This window comes from Drosophila serrata, unplaced genomic scaffold, assembly GCF_035046125.1.
Source record: "Drosophila serrata isolate PLE 108 unplaced genomic scaffold, ASM3504612v1 contig_295, whole genome shotgun sequence".
Taxonomy (NCBI): Eukaryota; Metazoa; Arthropoda; class Insecta; order Diptera; family Drosophilidae; genus Drosophila; species Drosophila serrata.
In genome coordinates this window covers 964,988-982,005 of record NW_028257193.1, presented here as the reverse complement: position 1 = coordinate 982,005, position 17,018 = coordinate 964,988, and the positions used below count along the sequence as shown (strand labels likewise).

The following is a 17,018-nucleotide window of genomic DNA, read 5'->3' as shown; positions in this document are numbered from 1 at the left end:
CATTTTATGAGAGATTTACAGTCTCCCAATTTTATTTTTACTTTTTAAAAACACTTTACAAAAACAGAGTACAATATTCATTTCTATATTTAACTTAAACTACCCATCAAAAAGACTAATTTTAAGTATTCACTTTTTTTTTTTAGTCTGTAAAAGTATGCTCGCAGTGGAAAGAGGCTGTGCGTGCTGGGAAAAAGGACTGCTGGCAAGAAAATTTACTGAAAACGATATGTTACCCTTGCCGCATGTAGTGTCACCTCCTCTGCCCAGTGTACATTTTAAAAGCTGAACACAAATCTGATGCAGCATACTTCCAAAGCACTTTTTTTCCCCCTTCCCATTTTTTTTATTTGAGGTTGAGGAAAGTGAGAAAAATGGTTCTGGAAAAGGGGAATCCCTCGGCCAATTCAATCGGACTGCAAATCAAAAGGAAAGAGAACTGCAAAAGTGATGGCGAAGGAAGGCCGGAATGCCACGAACAACATGGGGCGGCATGCCAGCGCGTAGTAGCGGGACAACAAAGGTGTGCACTTAATTTAATTAGGCCCGGCGACTCGAGGGATCTCGGGAAACTGCTCCTGGTAATGGTGCAGTGCAGCCCACTGGCAGGGCCGAACTGGCGATGTAATGGTCTGGAAATGGCATTTGGCAGCCTGAGAACAACGGTGGAGCGCGTTGCGTTGCGTTGCCGAGCCTTTTGTGAAGATGAATTTCATTTCATTAAACACAAATTTCATTGTGTGCGCTTAAAGTGAAATTAAATAAATGAGAGTAGACTGGGGGCAGGGGAAAATTGGGGCACGGGAAAGGGGTTATGTCCGTGACAAATGCACCGTGAAATCGCTGCTAAAAACCTCGGTCTTGCAACGTGTGTGAGTGTGTCTGCCTCTTTTGGGATTCTGTTTCTGTTTCTGGTTCGGTTTCCGTTCGTGTTTGTATTTTAATGCAAATCGTTGTAATGTTAAATGAGTCACAAAAATGTTGTACATCACGGGGATTAAATGAATTTTAAAACTCGGCATTAAAAATGGAATACGAAATGTGTGCAAAACTGCATAACGATGTTCGCTTTGGCTTGACATATGGGGCGTATGCGTAATGTGCTTATAATTATAACGAAATACTTGTGTGCTGCAAATGCAAATTAGGAATGCTGAGAAAGTTAAGGCCGAAATATACGGCTATGAATATATGTGTGTATATATTCTTACTTGCTTCCTACCACCAACTCTTGACCTTGTGCAGCACCGTCTTGAAGACGGGCACCTTTACGGGAAACGGTTTGGGCACTTTTATGGGCACATACTTGACCACATGATACGGCACGTGCTTCTCCACCGGCACCGGAATATGTTTCTCCACGGGCACAGGCACTAGCCGCTCCACGGGCACCTTTAGTTCCTTTTCCACGGCCACCTGGATGTTCTTGGTGATCGGTATGTGGATGGGAACAGGCTTACGAACGGGTATGATCACCGCATGGGAGACGGGAATCTTCACCTCTTTCTCCACCGGAACATGTTGCTTCTTCACATGCTTCACCGGCACGTAGTTGATAATGTCCACGTGATGCGAGTGGTGGGTGTGGGCCTGGCCATGACCACTTGCCTCGGACAAGTAGTTGGAGCTCTGCTCCTGGCCAGCATCGGAATGCTCTTCGTAGTCGTCACCGCCAGATCCGCTCGAGGCGGATGAGGCCGATGCCGAACCGGAACCAGACGGAGAGTGGTCGTGTTGGCCAAAGTATGAGGAGGAGGAGGAGGAGGATGGGTGATGCTCTTGCTCCTGCTGGAGCTGTTGCTGCTGCTGCTGTTGGTGCTGGTGGAAGAGCTGCTCCTGTTGCTGCTGGAGTTGCGACTGCTGCTGATGGTGGTAGAGTTGCGCCTGCTGGTCATTGTATGCAGCACCGTGGTCATACGTTGGCAGGAAATTCCCCATTGAGATTTTATCGTATGCATACGGATGCAGTGCCTGCTGTTCCGCCTGCTCCTCCGGTCCCGATGATGCTGACCAGGATCCGTAGCCCTGGTCAATACCAGACGCAGAGGCTGTTGCTCCACCGTAAGCTGGCTGGAATCCTCCTCCTCCTCCTCCTCCATCGGGATAATTGTAAATCGGCGAATGCTGCTGATGGTCCTCCAGGCCACCACCAGCTTGTCCACTTCCCGATCCAAAATCATGGGCTCCAGCTGCTGCAACGGCCGCCACGGCAGCTTCTTCATTGTTCTCCTCGTAAATAGGAATCTCCTGCTTTGTGGACCCAAGGGCCAGGGCCTCCGTGTGGGTGGGTGCCACGGAGCCGTACCCATTACTAATGTGACCCAGGCCCGAGAGATTTGTGAGGCCATTGAGCACCGTGGATAATCCTTGGACGGAATGGCTTCTGCTATAGGCACGCCGTTCACCCGCAATGCCGTACCTATGATTCGGATGATGATGCTGATGTGCCTGATCCATGGGCAGCCATCGATTTCCACCGAACAAAGACCCCACATTGTGATACGATAGAGGCGGATTCTTGGCCGTCTCTGCTGAGGTTGATGCACTGCCACTGACAATGGTCAGAATGGTGGTGGCGGCTGCAATGAGCGGCATCTGCTGCAAGGGATAATGCAAGGCATAATGCAAAGTGATTTAAAATGCAAAACACTGGGGTCTTTCAAGGGAAATTGAATGCAAAGGATCTTGAGATACCCTATTATTTATAGGAATCACTACTTTACTTGAGACTGATAGTCAAGCTTTTAGAGCTTGAAATTTCTCTCTGTCGTAAATACATCATACTCTAGTATCCAATGAGTAATGGGTATAGAAATATTCTGAATGTCAAGCCCTTTTGCATAATGCATTTTTAATATCCTCCCGGAAAACTCACCAAATTAACGCTCGCCATTGGACTTGGTGGCTGACTTCGAACTCTGGCTGGGATGGGATTCAGACCTTGACTACTGCGGCCCGACTGCTGCAATGGGAATGTGGCCGAATTGTGCCTGGGACAGCGTTTTTATATGCCACCGACTAGGACAGATCCAAGTATTTTTCCTCTTACACAATTTGCAGCTTCAACTTCAACTTCCAGCAACAGCCACAGCTCCAGACTCAGCTCCAGCTTCAGCTGTGTTGATAGAAGGCGGTCGGCCAAAAGTGAGTGTTTGCCATTTGTTGACCTGCTGCCAGCCTGTCTCCTACCATTTGCCATTTCTCTCGCTCTCTTGCCGCATTTATGAATTAAGTTACGCGATCAATTCAAATCGCACACCAAAAAAAAAGAAAATGTACAAGTAATAACAAAATCATGGAAACCGGCTCCTCGGCCAAACAACACTTGGAAAAACAATAAAGTTCAAAGTCATTTTTGCATGACAACCAACGACAAGGAATTAGAGTCCGCCTGTTTGGCACGCGCCTCCATTGCGGTCGCAGTGCAGCTTCATTATAATCTGGCCACGATCACGATCCACGGCGGCCTTCACGAGCGGCGCACAAAAACCTGCACTCCTTCAGTCGAGTGCAGTGGATTTGAGTGGATTTGTGTGGATTTTCAGTTCAAGCTGGCAGTTGGACGGCTGCAAAGTGGTTGAACCGCTTTTTTTGGGCGAAAGACTGGACAAAAGCTGATTGCTGTGATTCCATTTCTTTTGGGCATGGTTACAACATTAAACATTTCCATTTGCCATTGTGTTTCGGTTCGCCTTCACCTTTTTACCAAAAAGGTTAGTTTTAATTGTTTCAACAACTTTGATTTTTTTGTATGCCCATTGTTCCGTTTTCTGGCTTTTTTATATATCCTACAGAGAACACTCTTAAAAGTGAACTGTCTTTATAATGTTACTACCTTATTGTACTTGGTAAAATCGGAATATTATTCTTATTTATTTAGATTTAAATAATATACTCTTCATTTATTTCAGTGAGTTGGAAAATTCTTCCTGGTGTTGCACCTGCTCCACATTAACAGGTTAATGAAAAAGGTTGAGCTGGTGGACTTCAAATATATATAATAATTCATTTGATATAGTAATAAAAGAAAAACCCTAGGATTTACTTAGCGTGCCCTGTATTTTAGCTTAGTTTTTGGACTCTCTCTAGCCAGCCATGGGGCGTGGCGGGGTAAAAGTGAACGCTTTTTAAGTGCACCTGCAGACATGATGCTGCTGATTATATTTTTCTTGCCAAGCGTAACAGCTCGTTAGTATTTTCAAGTGATTTTCATTTATTTTCCTTGGCCTCCCGTGCACTTTCTGTGGAGCGGCGTGGAAAGGCCAGGCCGAAAGGAAGTGTACTGATTTGAAAGGAAACAAACAGAGCTCGGAGCTGGGGCTCTCTTATCGCTGCCACGACTGCCCTGGCAGTCACTTTTCATGCTGCTGCTGGATGGTATTTTCTTTTATTTTCCTTTTTATTTTAAGCGAAATTCACGCTTACTTCATTTCAATTACAATTACATGATTCCATTTCTCTCGCTCGCTGCCCGCAAATGCAAAAATGATGTAACTTAGTTGGGGGCCAACGCGATTACCTGGAACTCTGTCTCCCGTCCCATGCCGCCAAGTTGCGCCAAAGCCCAAATTTAAATCCGCTCTCTAAGGGACTAAAGAACTGGCCGAACCAATCATCGATAGCTTTCAGTTCGCACAAATATAAACAACATGAAATCGCTTTTTAAATACTATATTTTTGCTTTCCATTTGTGTTTTTTCTTTACTCGTTTCGTTTTTTGTTTTTTGGGCCAGGCAAGCTCAAACAAATGCCACAGACGCAACACAGATGCAGGCGTAGATCCATATTCAGAGATACAGATACGGATGCAGATACATATGCAGTACACGGGTATTCGAGTTCAGATACACGGATGCGAATGCAAACGGTGCTGAGCGGGCTATAAAATAAATAAAACTGTTTCGCATTTTTGTGCTGTGCTGAGTCGGGTTTAAAACTCTTTCAAATGTTGTGTAATATTTTGCAAGCCCGTATTTTCATTCGTTTTTTTTTTTTATTTTGTTATTTGTGAACAAAAACAAAAAATGAAAAGCAAAATATGCATTTGAAATGCCATTTTCGGGGTGCAAAAGCGGATACGCCTGTCGGTCGAATATCCTTGTGCAACGTGGCTCATATTTGCATTGTATTTATGCACAATTTTATTGTTGTTTATTGAAACTGAGTGTGTGTGTGTGTGTGTGTGTGTGTGTGTGTGTTTGCATGTGGGGCACGGGTTAGGTGGGAGGAGGGGGGCCCTCAACAAAGGTTATTGGAATTCGTGTGCCTAAATACAAGATGCAACAAAACTAAGCACACACTTACATTCTGTCAACTGGCCCATTTTCGATACCACAGGCCTGGCCATGTCAACCGGCAAATAATAGCTGGAATGTTGTTGTTGGGTTACTGCAATTGGATAGTTTCAATGAAATGAAATGCAAGAATTTGGCACTCACAAAACCATAACTCTACACAATTTACAGGACAATTTCTCGACTAAAGATAAATCTTGCCTCATATTAATTTAAATGCGAAAGATGATTTTAATAATACATTTAATTACGCGTTCAAATTCGGTTTATTTCATCGTATTTTCAACTGTAGTAGTTATGCTGAGCAATTTCTCTTATTATTTATGCATGTAAGTCATTTGTTGTATTAAATATTCATCTTGGATAAGTATTTTTTGAAAGAACTATTAATATTCTTTGAAGTTAAAGCTACTTATCATGAATTTCCCTGAATTTAAACATAATAAAATAACTAATATGAATTTATTTACCTTAAACTTCCCCATCTCGATGTATCCATCTTTATTAAACTATTATTTTCCCAATATTGACCTGTTTTTTTTTTCGAAATAAGTCCCAGAGATTTCAGTTTCTTTGCGAACTTTGAGGTTTGCGTGTTGAGATGACTTTGGATGGATGTGCAGGAGTACACCCCGGCGTATACTTAATTGCGAGCGTGTTTATTATCTGGCTGTGCTGAACGTCATGGTCGTAAATTAAAATGACACGCTTTGCATATCCTCCAACACGCCCCACGCCCAACGCCCCCTCACGAACACAACAAACAGCCAAACATACAGCAAACACACACGGCGGCAATAAAAATTTTAATTATTCAATTAAATTACACTCGAAGGCGTTGCTCCGAGTTTGGCGAAATGCGAAATGACTGACGGCTCATAAAATTGACACCAACACCACTGTGGCACGAATGGTGGGGCAGGCGGGGCAGGCAGGCTCAAGGACAATGCATTCGTACCGCACGACAAGCTACACCGAAATCATATAAAAATCATGTTTATTTAATTTGCATTACAAAGGACCGTTGTCCCAGCTGCCGCTCGTTAAATTTACTCCTCCTCCGATGGATGGACGGACCACGCCCACGTTTTAAAAAACAATAAACCCTGTACAGAGGGGGGGAGACGGCACGTAAAATGATTAGCAAATATGCCCCCGAAATAGGCGCACACACAGAGATACGCTCGTAAGGGGGCGTAACCCCGCCATAAACTGGGGGGGAAGACATTAAAGCTGGCCAAGGTGGGTCAGAGCGGGATCTGGAGCAGGAGCAGGAGACCAGGAGCAGGAGCAACGGTTGAAGCCAACGGGCACGCACTCCCCCGAGCGTCCGGGGCATTGAGGCAAGACACGCATATTTAATTAGCTCCCTGCACTGTCGTTTGCCAGAACTGAGACGGCGCCCATGGAGGAGTTAGTGACCGCACTCGAGCCAACCGGGGGCCACAGTGAAGATCCTCTCAAGGGAATTGCAACGTTTCCAGATTTGATTAGGTTTCAGAAATGATAATGAATGGGTGGGGTCGAAAAAATGCTAACAGGTTATTTAAAGGAAATAAAAATATAGATACAAGCATGTATAATAACTTCAATATTTGATTTCAAGTGCAATACTACACTGGATACAGAAGCTCAGTGAAAAATAAATTAAAATTTGGTAATGTTGCGGATTGAAAACGGAAATGAATTTTCCATTTATTTTCACAAAATTTTATTTTGGCGCATTTGGTATTATAATTATGTTCTTATTGATTCATGAAGTGGCCAAGATAATATTTATGGCTTTAAATTGGTTTTTCTACCAAAACGAACTCGTTTTAAAGTTTAATTTTAAGCCCAAACGGGAGAGTAAAAATTCCTAAAATTATATCTAGACTAATTTCCATTGTTTCTGCTTGTGTGTGTGAGTTGGGTCAAGTGGTAAACTAATATTGGCGGAAGGGCTTCACCGTAGCCCTTTATTCGTGCGCCATGTAAGCGAATGTAAGCTAAAGGACCAACGGGGCGAATTTTATATGCGTGTCCATGTCGTTCTCTCTGCTGATTTTGCTTCTGTTCCTGGACTTGTTCTCATTGCTGTTGCCGCTTCTGTAGTGGCAGTGGTAGTTGTAGCTGTGTGATTAATTCGCGCAAAGAGTTGTGCGCTTCCGCTTCCGGTTGCCGTTGTTGCTGCGTTGGCTGCCACCGCGCGCTTTTGTGTTTCACATTTCACAGGAGGCTGATTTGTGCTTAGCTGTGGGCGGGCACAATATTAATTGTTTTGTGCCCAACGAGGCTTAAAAACACATGCTCATGTAAGCCACGTCCGCTGCAGTGCCCCTCCTCGGCCTGGCCTTTCACATTGCTCCTCCTGTTCCTGTTCCTGTTTCTGTTTCTGTTCCTGAAAAATCTGAAAACGCACAAGGATTCCGGTGGTGTGGAAAGGGGAACGAAAGGGAGCACAACATTTGACGCTTTAGCTTGGCCCCCAAACATTTAAGATAAGAGCGCCCCACACAATGGTTTCGTTTGTATGCCATTAATATGAAAATCAGACACACTTATCTTAATTAGTTAGTCGCTCATAAAAGGGCCAACTAAAAAGTCAACTAGCAGCAGCAACTCCTGGGACAGAGTTACCGGTCTCAACTACAACTACAACACGCAACGAGGTTTGTATTTTTTCCATTTCCACCTTTTTTTTAATCATACGATATGTCCTGGGTTATGTGTGCATGTGTGTGTGCCTCCTAATGTGCCAGCATATACAAATTATGGTACTTAACATGTAATAGTTAATTTTGTAGAACAAGCAACGCGTTTAGTTTGGAGCTCACTTCCTGTTTTTTCCACTCGAACCTCTTTCCCTGGCGCATTTTCCCGGAGTTAATTCGCGTTAAGTATACGCCATGGGGAACGGGTTGATGATGAGAAAGGATTGCGTACAGTCCACAAAATCAATAAAAAAGGTGGTTGTAATTTATGACTGATTCATAAAGTTTCTTTAAAAGAGGAAAAACCAACCGTATTGAAATAGTATTTAATTCCAAACAAATTAATAATTAACAATTACAACCCATCCTTTTATAGCCAGAAATTATTGTTTTTTTTAGTTATGTTAGTACTTAAACAACATGTATATAAATAAAACAAAGCAATTATAATTGTAAAACACATGCATAACATGCATTTTGTCATAAAACTTTCGTTAAATAAAATACATTCACTGAAAATTTAAATTTAATAACAGGAATATTTGCCACGTAAATTAAAAAAAAAAGGTAAATACCATTTAAATCAAACCTACGCACAACCAATTTTTTAATACTTGATAAAAATAGGAATCTCTTATTTAATTTATTTTGTAACAAGTCTTTAAGCCATATAAAAGGCATTTTTTGCACGTTACGTTGCATTTGTTATACGTTATTCAACTAATTTTTTTTTATATTTTCAATTATATAACGACGACAATTCGTTTGAGTGTCATTTTGTGCGCCAGGTTAACAACCAAAACGCCCACAAAACATCATAGGAGCCCAGGGGCTTTTAAAGACACCGAGACTCCCCCGCTTCTCGTGATCCGTGTCCCGCAATTGAATGAACCCGATGACGACGAGGACGATGACGAGGACTCCTTTCTGGGCGGAGGAAGCACCCCGTTGAAGTTGAGCTGATTATTGCTGCTGCTTCTGGTGTCCTTCTTTATGAGTTGGGTCTCCATGCGCTGGTGCTTCTCGGAAACGAGCAGCTAATTTAAAATGTATACGACTGTCGAGGACATGGCGAGGGTGGACAACTGGTGGGAGTTGCTATTTATGGCCATTACCATGAAGCATTCAACTCTGTCGTTAACTGCCTGAATGCATAAATTAGCAATTGATTTTTGCTGCATTAAATATTTAAGATGCGTAGCCAGAGTCCAGCCCGCAAAACTGGTCGTTTCAAAGGGGTTGACTTTAAGTTTGCTTGCGTTTTAAGCGCAAGATGATCGGGCAAATGGCTGTGAGCTCTCTCCTAGTCGCTAGTCGCAACTTTTTAAGACCCCTGACAATTTGAGCTAACAGAAAGTTCAAATGTTTCGCTGGCCGTGCACTTAGCAACACTTTAGCTGCCACCTAACCCAGCCAGCCAGTCAGCCATCCCGCCCCTATGTAGTTTCAGCCAACTTTACTTTAGGTTTGTACGGACGTACCACTTTTTTATGGCTACATTGTGCGTATTTTCTTTTCTTTTTTCCCCGCTCAATTTTCGTAATATCTATAAACGTAATTGGATATGTGGCCAAGCTCTCTGACTGCCGAAACTTTGAGCTTCTCACTCCCAGGATGGACTCACCGAAAACCGGGGAAACGGGAATCTTAAACGCATGCCACACGTCGACTGCGTACGGGAAATTGGCAACAATTGTGTGGCATATACCACACAGAGAATGGCGGGCATAAAAAGTTTTTATGAAAATTTCTAAGCGCGATCTCTGGCCGTTGCCCAGTCCTCTGACATATCTTTTCCCTCAATTGCCGGATAGGCAATCAATTCGCCAATTACGCAACTTGACGCCGAGCGGAACGCCTGTAATGCGATAAGTGGAAGCGGTAGACCCTTTACACCCCTTTGGACTCCTTGGACCCCCTTGAGTTTTATCTTTTTGCTTAAATAAGACTACAGTGAAGGAAAAAATGTATAAAAAAAATCATCTTTAAATTGAATAAAGTAAAGTAAATCAAAGACAAACACTACTTAAGGATGGAAGAGAAATTATGGCACCTGCAACTACAACATGTCTAATATTAAACTTGGTGAATATTATATAGAGTCTATTTCAAGTCTATTTAAGGTGAATTTCGCCCATATTTTGAGTATGTTTTGAGTGTATTTTACCTGCATTTTGAGTGTATTTTTGGAATACTTAGGGTGTATTATGGATGTACTTTAAGTGTGCTTTGGGTGCATTTTGTGCTTATTTACCCTTTGAGTATTTTCGGATATTTTGTATTATTTTAAAGTATACAATTATAATATTAAATTTTCAATGTATTTAAGTAAAGGAAACAATACTTTCTCTCTCTGTATTACTAAACCCCCTTCTTGCATCACATCGGTGGAAACATTGGCCGTCACTTGCTGGTTTTCCGCTTCAACTTTGGCAGCATGTCAGGCTCGTCAGATGGCTTCCGCCAACAGCTGGCATTACTCTTAACCCTGACCGCCACTTGGGCTCACTCTCCTCGTCGAAAGCTTTTGCTAAAAACTTTATGGTAAAATTTTGTACGTTAAGCCTTTTGACAGCTGCACCAATTTCAAGTATTTTTCTTAATTTTTCCAATAAATTTTCTCTACTTTTGTGGTTTGCAAGTTGCAAGTGGCCACAGACCATAATAGCCGGTGCTTGGTTGGAAAACTTTGGTTTAATGTTTGCGCATTTTATGAACCTGCTAGAGACGACGACGACGACGACTCTTACGAATATCAGCAACTATTTTGCACTTAGTCGCAGTTGAAGCATAAAATTGATTTTTAATTGGAAATTGTTTGCATATTTTGTGCACGGCCAACGAACCAGCCAGCCTGGAAACCTCACCTGGGTGAAAGTGAGCCAGAGTGCATGTGAGAATTTCGCCAGGCAACCAACGAGCAACAAAAATGTTATAAAAGTCCTTTTGGGACCCCAAGTAAAAGCAGCCAGAAAAATTTAATAGAAGACCGTTGATAGTGCATTTTTAGAATACAAATTTATATAAAATGGAAAATAATTAAGGCCTCGATCGCACAGCACTTTCGATCTGCCCAGACGGCAGGCAGGAAATTGAATTCCCCCTAACCCCATCCATTTCCAATGTGTTTTTTGGGGTTTATTAAAATTGTAAATCAAATATCCGACGAGCAAACAAAACGGCGGCAAACAACTAGGGGAGGGGAGATGCATGGCATTCGAAATGCAGGTTGGAAAGTGGGTGGCATCCGATGGCCAGCACCTGCCAGCACATTCAACTAGGTCAGACCCGCCGGCCAAATCGCGGTCGACAATTTCGCTGCGGTTGCAATAGCAGCACCGAAACCCACACACCCACCGAGTGGCACAACCACCCACTTGCGCCTAACATTGCACCACTCCACTGCCGTAGGGGTGCCAACTGTCGAGCATGCGCCAGACTCCCAGGGATTCCCCTGCGGCGAATTTGCCCTCCGGCGGCCCTCCGCTGTCGCACTCTGACACAAAACAAAACACGGAACACAATTGCGCCGTGTTGCCTACAATTTCCCTTTTGTATTACAATTGCATTTCTTTTTATGACCTTTCATTGCTTCATTTCGGAATTTTTGGTCTGTGTGTTTGTGTGTTTACCAAGCGGAGTTCCCATGCATCGCGTGCATCCGCGGACTACAGACTATGGACTCCCGACGATAGACTACGGGTTACGGACTAATGATGCCACTTGCCAGCACCAGAACTAGGAGCAGGAGCAGGAGCAGGAGCAGGAACAGGCAGCGGCAAACAAATGCCAGCGACAAAGGCGATGGCAAAGTTTTGGCTTGCCCGCTTCTGGCATTCAGAATGGCGTGTCCTGGCACTGCCAAAAACCACAGAGGATAGCAAATAATAGCAGGAGGAATATATTGAAACTTTAAATACTCTTTAAAAAAAAACTGGGTAAACAAATAATAAGAATATATTAAATGATCTGTAAACTGTTAAGAGGAAATAGTTCCTTTAAATGTTCTCTAACATGTTAAATGATTAAATTTAACAGAAAGAAGCCAACTTTAGGAGAAACAATGCATATGTATTTAATTACATACATATTTTAAATGATATTAAAACACCAATATCTAAATTGATTAAAGTGTTTGTATAACTTCAAGAAGAGAACACTTTAGAGATGTCTATCCTATGAATAAAGCTTCCAATAATCCATAGAATGGCAAATATCATAGGAAAATAGGTTCATTTTGTTTTCTATATTATTATTAAGAAATTGTTTGACCTACAAAACCAAAAATTAAGGTATAGGAAAGTCCGATTTATATAGGAAACAACACAAACTTATTTAGAGATCAGTTTCCTACTGGTAATATCTTGTACTATTTCTAAATTGTGGTTGTTAAATACAAGATATTATAGTTACTCTTGCTTTTAGAATAATTTTAAAAATTCTATTTAAGTTCTTATAAATCTAAATTTTCACTTAGAAAGAATCTGAAACAAATTCAATGTAACAATCAGCATACCCCCATCGAATGGGTCTCCTCAAAAAAAGGACATCTCATACTGCGACCGCCTATCTCGTGTCCTTTGTCGAGGCATGTCTTTAGTCATAACTTGCTCTTGTTCTTGTAGCTGTTGTTATTGCTGTGGCTCGTGGTGCTGGTGGTGGGTCATGTGCATGTAATTATTTTAGTAAAAATATGTGAATGCAAATACTGTAGGCCTCATTCACAGTGCAATGTGCATATTTTATGCACTTTTGCTTTTCGCTTGACAGCAAAATTTATTTGACCGACTTATTTTTTGTGTTCCATATTTTTTGGGCCATTTTTTGAGGGACAGGAAACAGGGACAGGGCCTGTGTGTGCTCACACACACAACGAACAGGACAGCGACAACAAAAGCGTTGACAACAGGCAGCGGCGTCGCTCTTGAGAGTTACAGTTATATTTCCGCAGTTTAAACAAAAAAAAAGAAACTTTTAATTACATTTTGAGCCACGCACAAAGGCGAAAAATAATCAAATTTCATATGCAAATTGTTGGCAGCACTCGTGGCCCAAAACGGGGCAACTTAATGGCCAACAAATTTCAATCGAAGAAGCTGCAAAGTCTGGCACAAGGAAAGTGAAAATATTTGCTTAACAATACATTTGTATTTTCTTCTTCTCCTTTTTTATTTGTTGGATTTTCCGCATCGCTTTTCTTTTACCATGGCACAATTCTTAAAGGACACTACGAAAAAAATATTGTCAAAGGAAACATTCTTTTGGACTTTGAAAAATATTTTAATCAGAGATTGATCATTATTTCAGCAGTATTTTTTACTGAATTTTCACATAATAAATACGAAAGATCATGTTACTTATATCCAAGTTGAATATAAGGTTTTTAAATAAAATTTTAAATAATTATAGAAGATTTATTATAATGACGATCCTCAAACATAACTGACTTAAGGAGTAAATTTTATGAATTTTATAAAATGTAGATCCCTTTTATTGGTGAAGAAGGAATACTTTTAAAATACTAAATAGGAAATCTTTTACAATATTTATTACTTATTTATTTAGTAATTTATTTAATTTATATATTATATCAGCCGCATCAACTATAAAAATATTTTGTAATATTTTTAAAAGTGCAAAGGAGCACAGCTGCAAAAACGTCAAGACTGCCACATGGCTAATGATAATTATCAAGCTAACACACTCGCACACACTCTCCCACGATAATAAATATTTGAAAATATTTCTGCGTAATTTTATTTTCCAATTTCAAGGCAAATGTGTGAACAGTTGCGTTTTGTGTGCCGCATTTTCGGTGGGTCGAAGTCCTTATGTAACTTTCCCAGCCGTACTTTCGCGCCTTTTGCAACTTTTGCGTTTTCATTATTTTATTTAATTAGGTAAATGTATGCAAAGGCACCCATCCCCTGCATGTGTGTGTGTGAGCACACACCCGCAAGGAGCACACACACACAGCGCAACATGTGCTTCGGTAATTACAATTACTTTTAATAATGTTGCCAGCCCCTAAATGGGCTAAAGGATTTAGCTTTAGGTTCAGCATTAGATTTTAGCCGAGCTCCTTTTCTCAAGAAGCTAAGCACGCAAATTAACTTGGCGGGCTTATGAAAATTTAAATGGATTAAACTTGGGGGAATCAGGAAATCACATGAATAGCCAAGAATAGAGTCGCTTTTCATATTAAACATGGAAAAAAGCCTTTTTTAATTCCTTTTGCAGGGTATTATAATTTCAGTCAGAAGCTTAAAACCCAGTGAAGGAATCATTTCCGACCCTATAAATCATATATGCATTCTTGATCAGTATCAACAGAGAAATTTTTCTGGGCATATAAGAAAAAACAATTTTTTTTTGAAAATTTATTTGAAATTTTTTAATGGTGGTTTTTGCATTGTTACATTTCGAAAAATTGACAAAAATTTTCCTTTTTTTAAATTTAAAATTAGATATGCAGATTTGTTTAGCTATTAAAAACTGACACAGAACAGTTTTCCGAATCGAAATTAATGCATTTTTTGCTTAGTTATTAGTATTTTACCCTTTGGTTTCTACAACAAATTGTCTTTAAAAATATAGATAAATATTGACAAAAAATGCGGATACACGAAGTATTATAATTTCAGTCAAAAGCTTGTATCGGAGTGAAGGAGTCATTTCCGACCCTATTAATCATATATATTCTTGATCAGCATCAACAGGGGAATCTTTCTAAGCATGTGGGAACAAAAAAAATGTTTGATCAACTTTTTTCACAATTTTATAAGGTGTTTTTAAATTGTTAACATATTCAAAAACTGAGAAAAATTTAACTTTTTTTAAATTTTAATTTAGAAATGCAGATTGGTTAACCTATTAAAAACTAACACAGAACAGCTTTCCGAATCAAAATTAATGCATTTTTGGCTTAGTTATGAGTTTTCGAAGTTTGTGGGTAGTACAAAAATCGTCATATAAATATATGGATAATTATCGATCCAAAGAATGAGAATATTTATACCCTTGCATGGTTTTATACATTTTAATATATATTAATACTAGTAATAGAAATATATAGTTAAATAGGGCTTAAGGTATGTATATCATAATATAATTAAAGTTTCATAAAGTCCTGCTTGCATTTCGTTATTTTTTTCTATTCAGAAATCCCAACAAGAAATGTAAACAAACGCCCCATTTCCCCATTTCTCAAATATCAAAATGCACAACCACAAGAGAAGATCGTATCTCTTAAGTTTCTCTCTCGCTCTTAAGTTCAACTTTGTTGGGGCGCGCAAAAACAAAGTTCAACCGCCAAACCCGCGCAAATCAAGGGTTTAAGCAAAAAGGTAAAAATATTGTTGTTTCACTCACCCCTTCACATTGCATACTGCTGCAGATCCCCAACGGCGAATTATTAGGCGCAAACGCACACACACACGCGCACAAAAAGAAGCAAACAAACCTTCTCATTTTGAGAGGTATTGGTACAAAGTTACAGAGTTTATTTAACCACTTCGAAACGGCAGTGTCTTTTTACATTACTTGCACTTGCACATACAAAAAAACCAAAAAAATAAGCCAAGAAAAACGCAAAAATCTGTGCTACGCACATACATAAACGCTCACGCACACGAAAAAAACACACGACAGCCTGCCGGCTGCCCTCACTTTGTTTACACTTTTCACTCCGGGGGATCGGCGTTTTCCTGCACTTTTCACACTTGCCCTTGGGCTTTCCATGGTAGTTTTCTTGCACTTTGCACCGCTGCAATGTTTTTTCGCACAGAGATTTGTTCTGTTTCGTGTATTTTTATTGCCTCCAGCAGCTGCGTGGGAGTTGGGGCCAGGCCGATACATCGATCTATCGATGTTCCGGAAAGAGAGTAAACATCGATACGATCGATTCACGATAAGTTCGATGTTTTTAAAAGCTTAAGTGGGAACAACACCGCTAAACTGACTCTGAGCTTATAAGCTAGCTTATACGCGCAGAGCTTTTGAAAAAATCAAACATGGCTGTTCGATCAAAACGAGGGAAGTGCTCTCATACAAGTAGTGCGTTTGTTTCCGGAAGCGGATATTCAGTGGCCTTACAGTCACAGTTTTATATTCACAGTTATTTTTATTTACCTTTAACGATCATTTGTATAGAAGCTATATGAAATAGTCGCCTGATTTTTATACAATTAAAATCGAAATTCTAGAAAAATACAATATGTCTATATTTTAAATTAGATGAAAATATGTCAATAAATGGAAGAGCTTTATTTTTTTATTCTACAAATTATTAGATCGTTCCTATGGCAGCTTTAACAAGGTAACGTTTTCCATTATTTCTTAAACTTAAACAATCCTGGCAAATTGCGAATTAATTTATAATTTAAAAAATTCAATATAAATATTTTAAATATTTTTTTGTGAGTATATATTTCTTTTGAGTATGCAACTTGAATTTAACCATTCTAGTAATTCGCCGTTTCTTACATTTGCAATAAAAAATAGCCCTATTTTATTTTAATTAAGTGAAAAAAGTTAAAAACAATTGATTTTATAAACATACGAGGTATTGGATATGTATTTAAATAAAGCGAAAGCAACATGCAATAAAAACCAAAATCAATAAAAAATCCCACCACAGTTTTAAGACAATTGTTAAAACATAAACATACTGTTATACAACATGTACAGTTTTAGACGCAGGTGAAAATTGAGCATGCAAATAGTTTGAGAGCAACAGGACTTTGCTAACATTTACAGTATAACAGAAATATATTTTACATTTTACATTTTACGCGGTCAATTTAAATTCTTCCCTTTGCTGTTTAAAAATTTAACAATTAAAGAGAAGGAAAATTAAAAGCTGTTAATTCTTTACTACTAACACATCTTCTAAATTATATTAATATAATAATATTGCAAAATAGTGTTGAAACGCTGTAAAACCAACCAAGTTTCAATTTTCATTTCAAATTCAATATCTTTACGCTGCAGTTAAGGGACACCGCTAAGAGCAATAAAAAATGCCTTAAAA

General features: G+C 39.9%; 1 protein-coding gene across 2 annotated transcripts; it reads right to left on the bottom strand.

Annotated features, from left to right (window-relative positions):
- Positions 1–2,893, bottom strand: LOC110177413 (uncharacterized). 2 transcript variants are annotated; one of them, XM_020944130.2, is made up of 2 exons: positions 2,876–2,893; positions 1–2,598 (listed from the first exon to the last, which is right to left on the bottom strand). In XM_020944130.2, exons 1-2 carry the CDS (start codon positions 2,891–2,893, stop codon positions 1,219–1,221), a joined length of 1,398 nt encoding a protein of 465 aa, XP_020799789.2. In that variant the 3' UTR covers positions 1–1,218. The 2 variants fall into 2 exon arrangements, with proteins under 2 accessions (XP_020799789.2, XP_020799790.2); XM_020944131.2 differs by having other exon boundaries at positions 1–2,595.
- Positions 2,894–17,018: the final 14,125 nt, after the last annotated feature.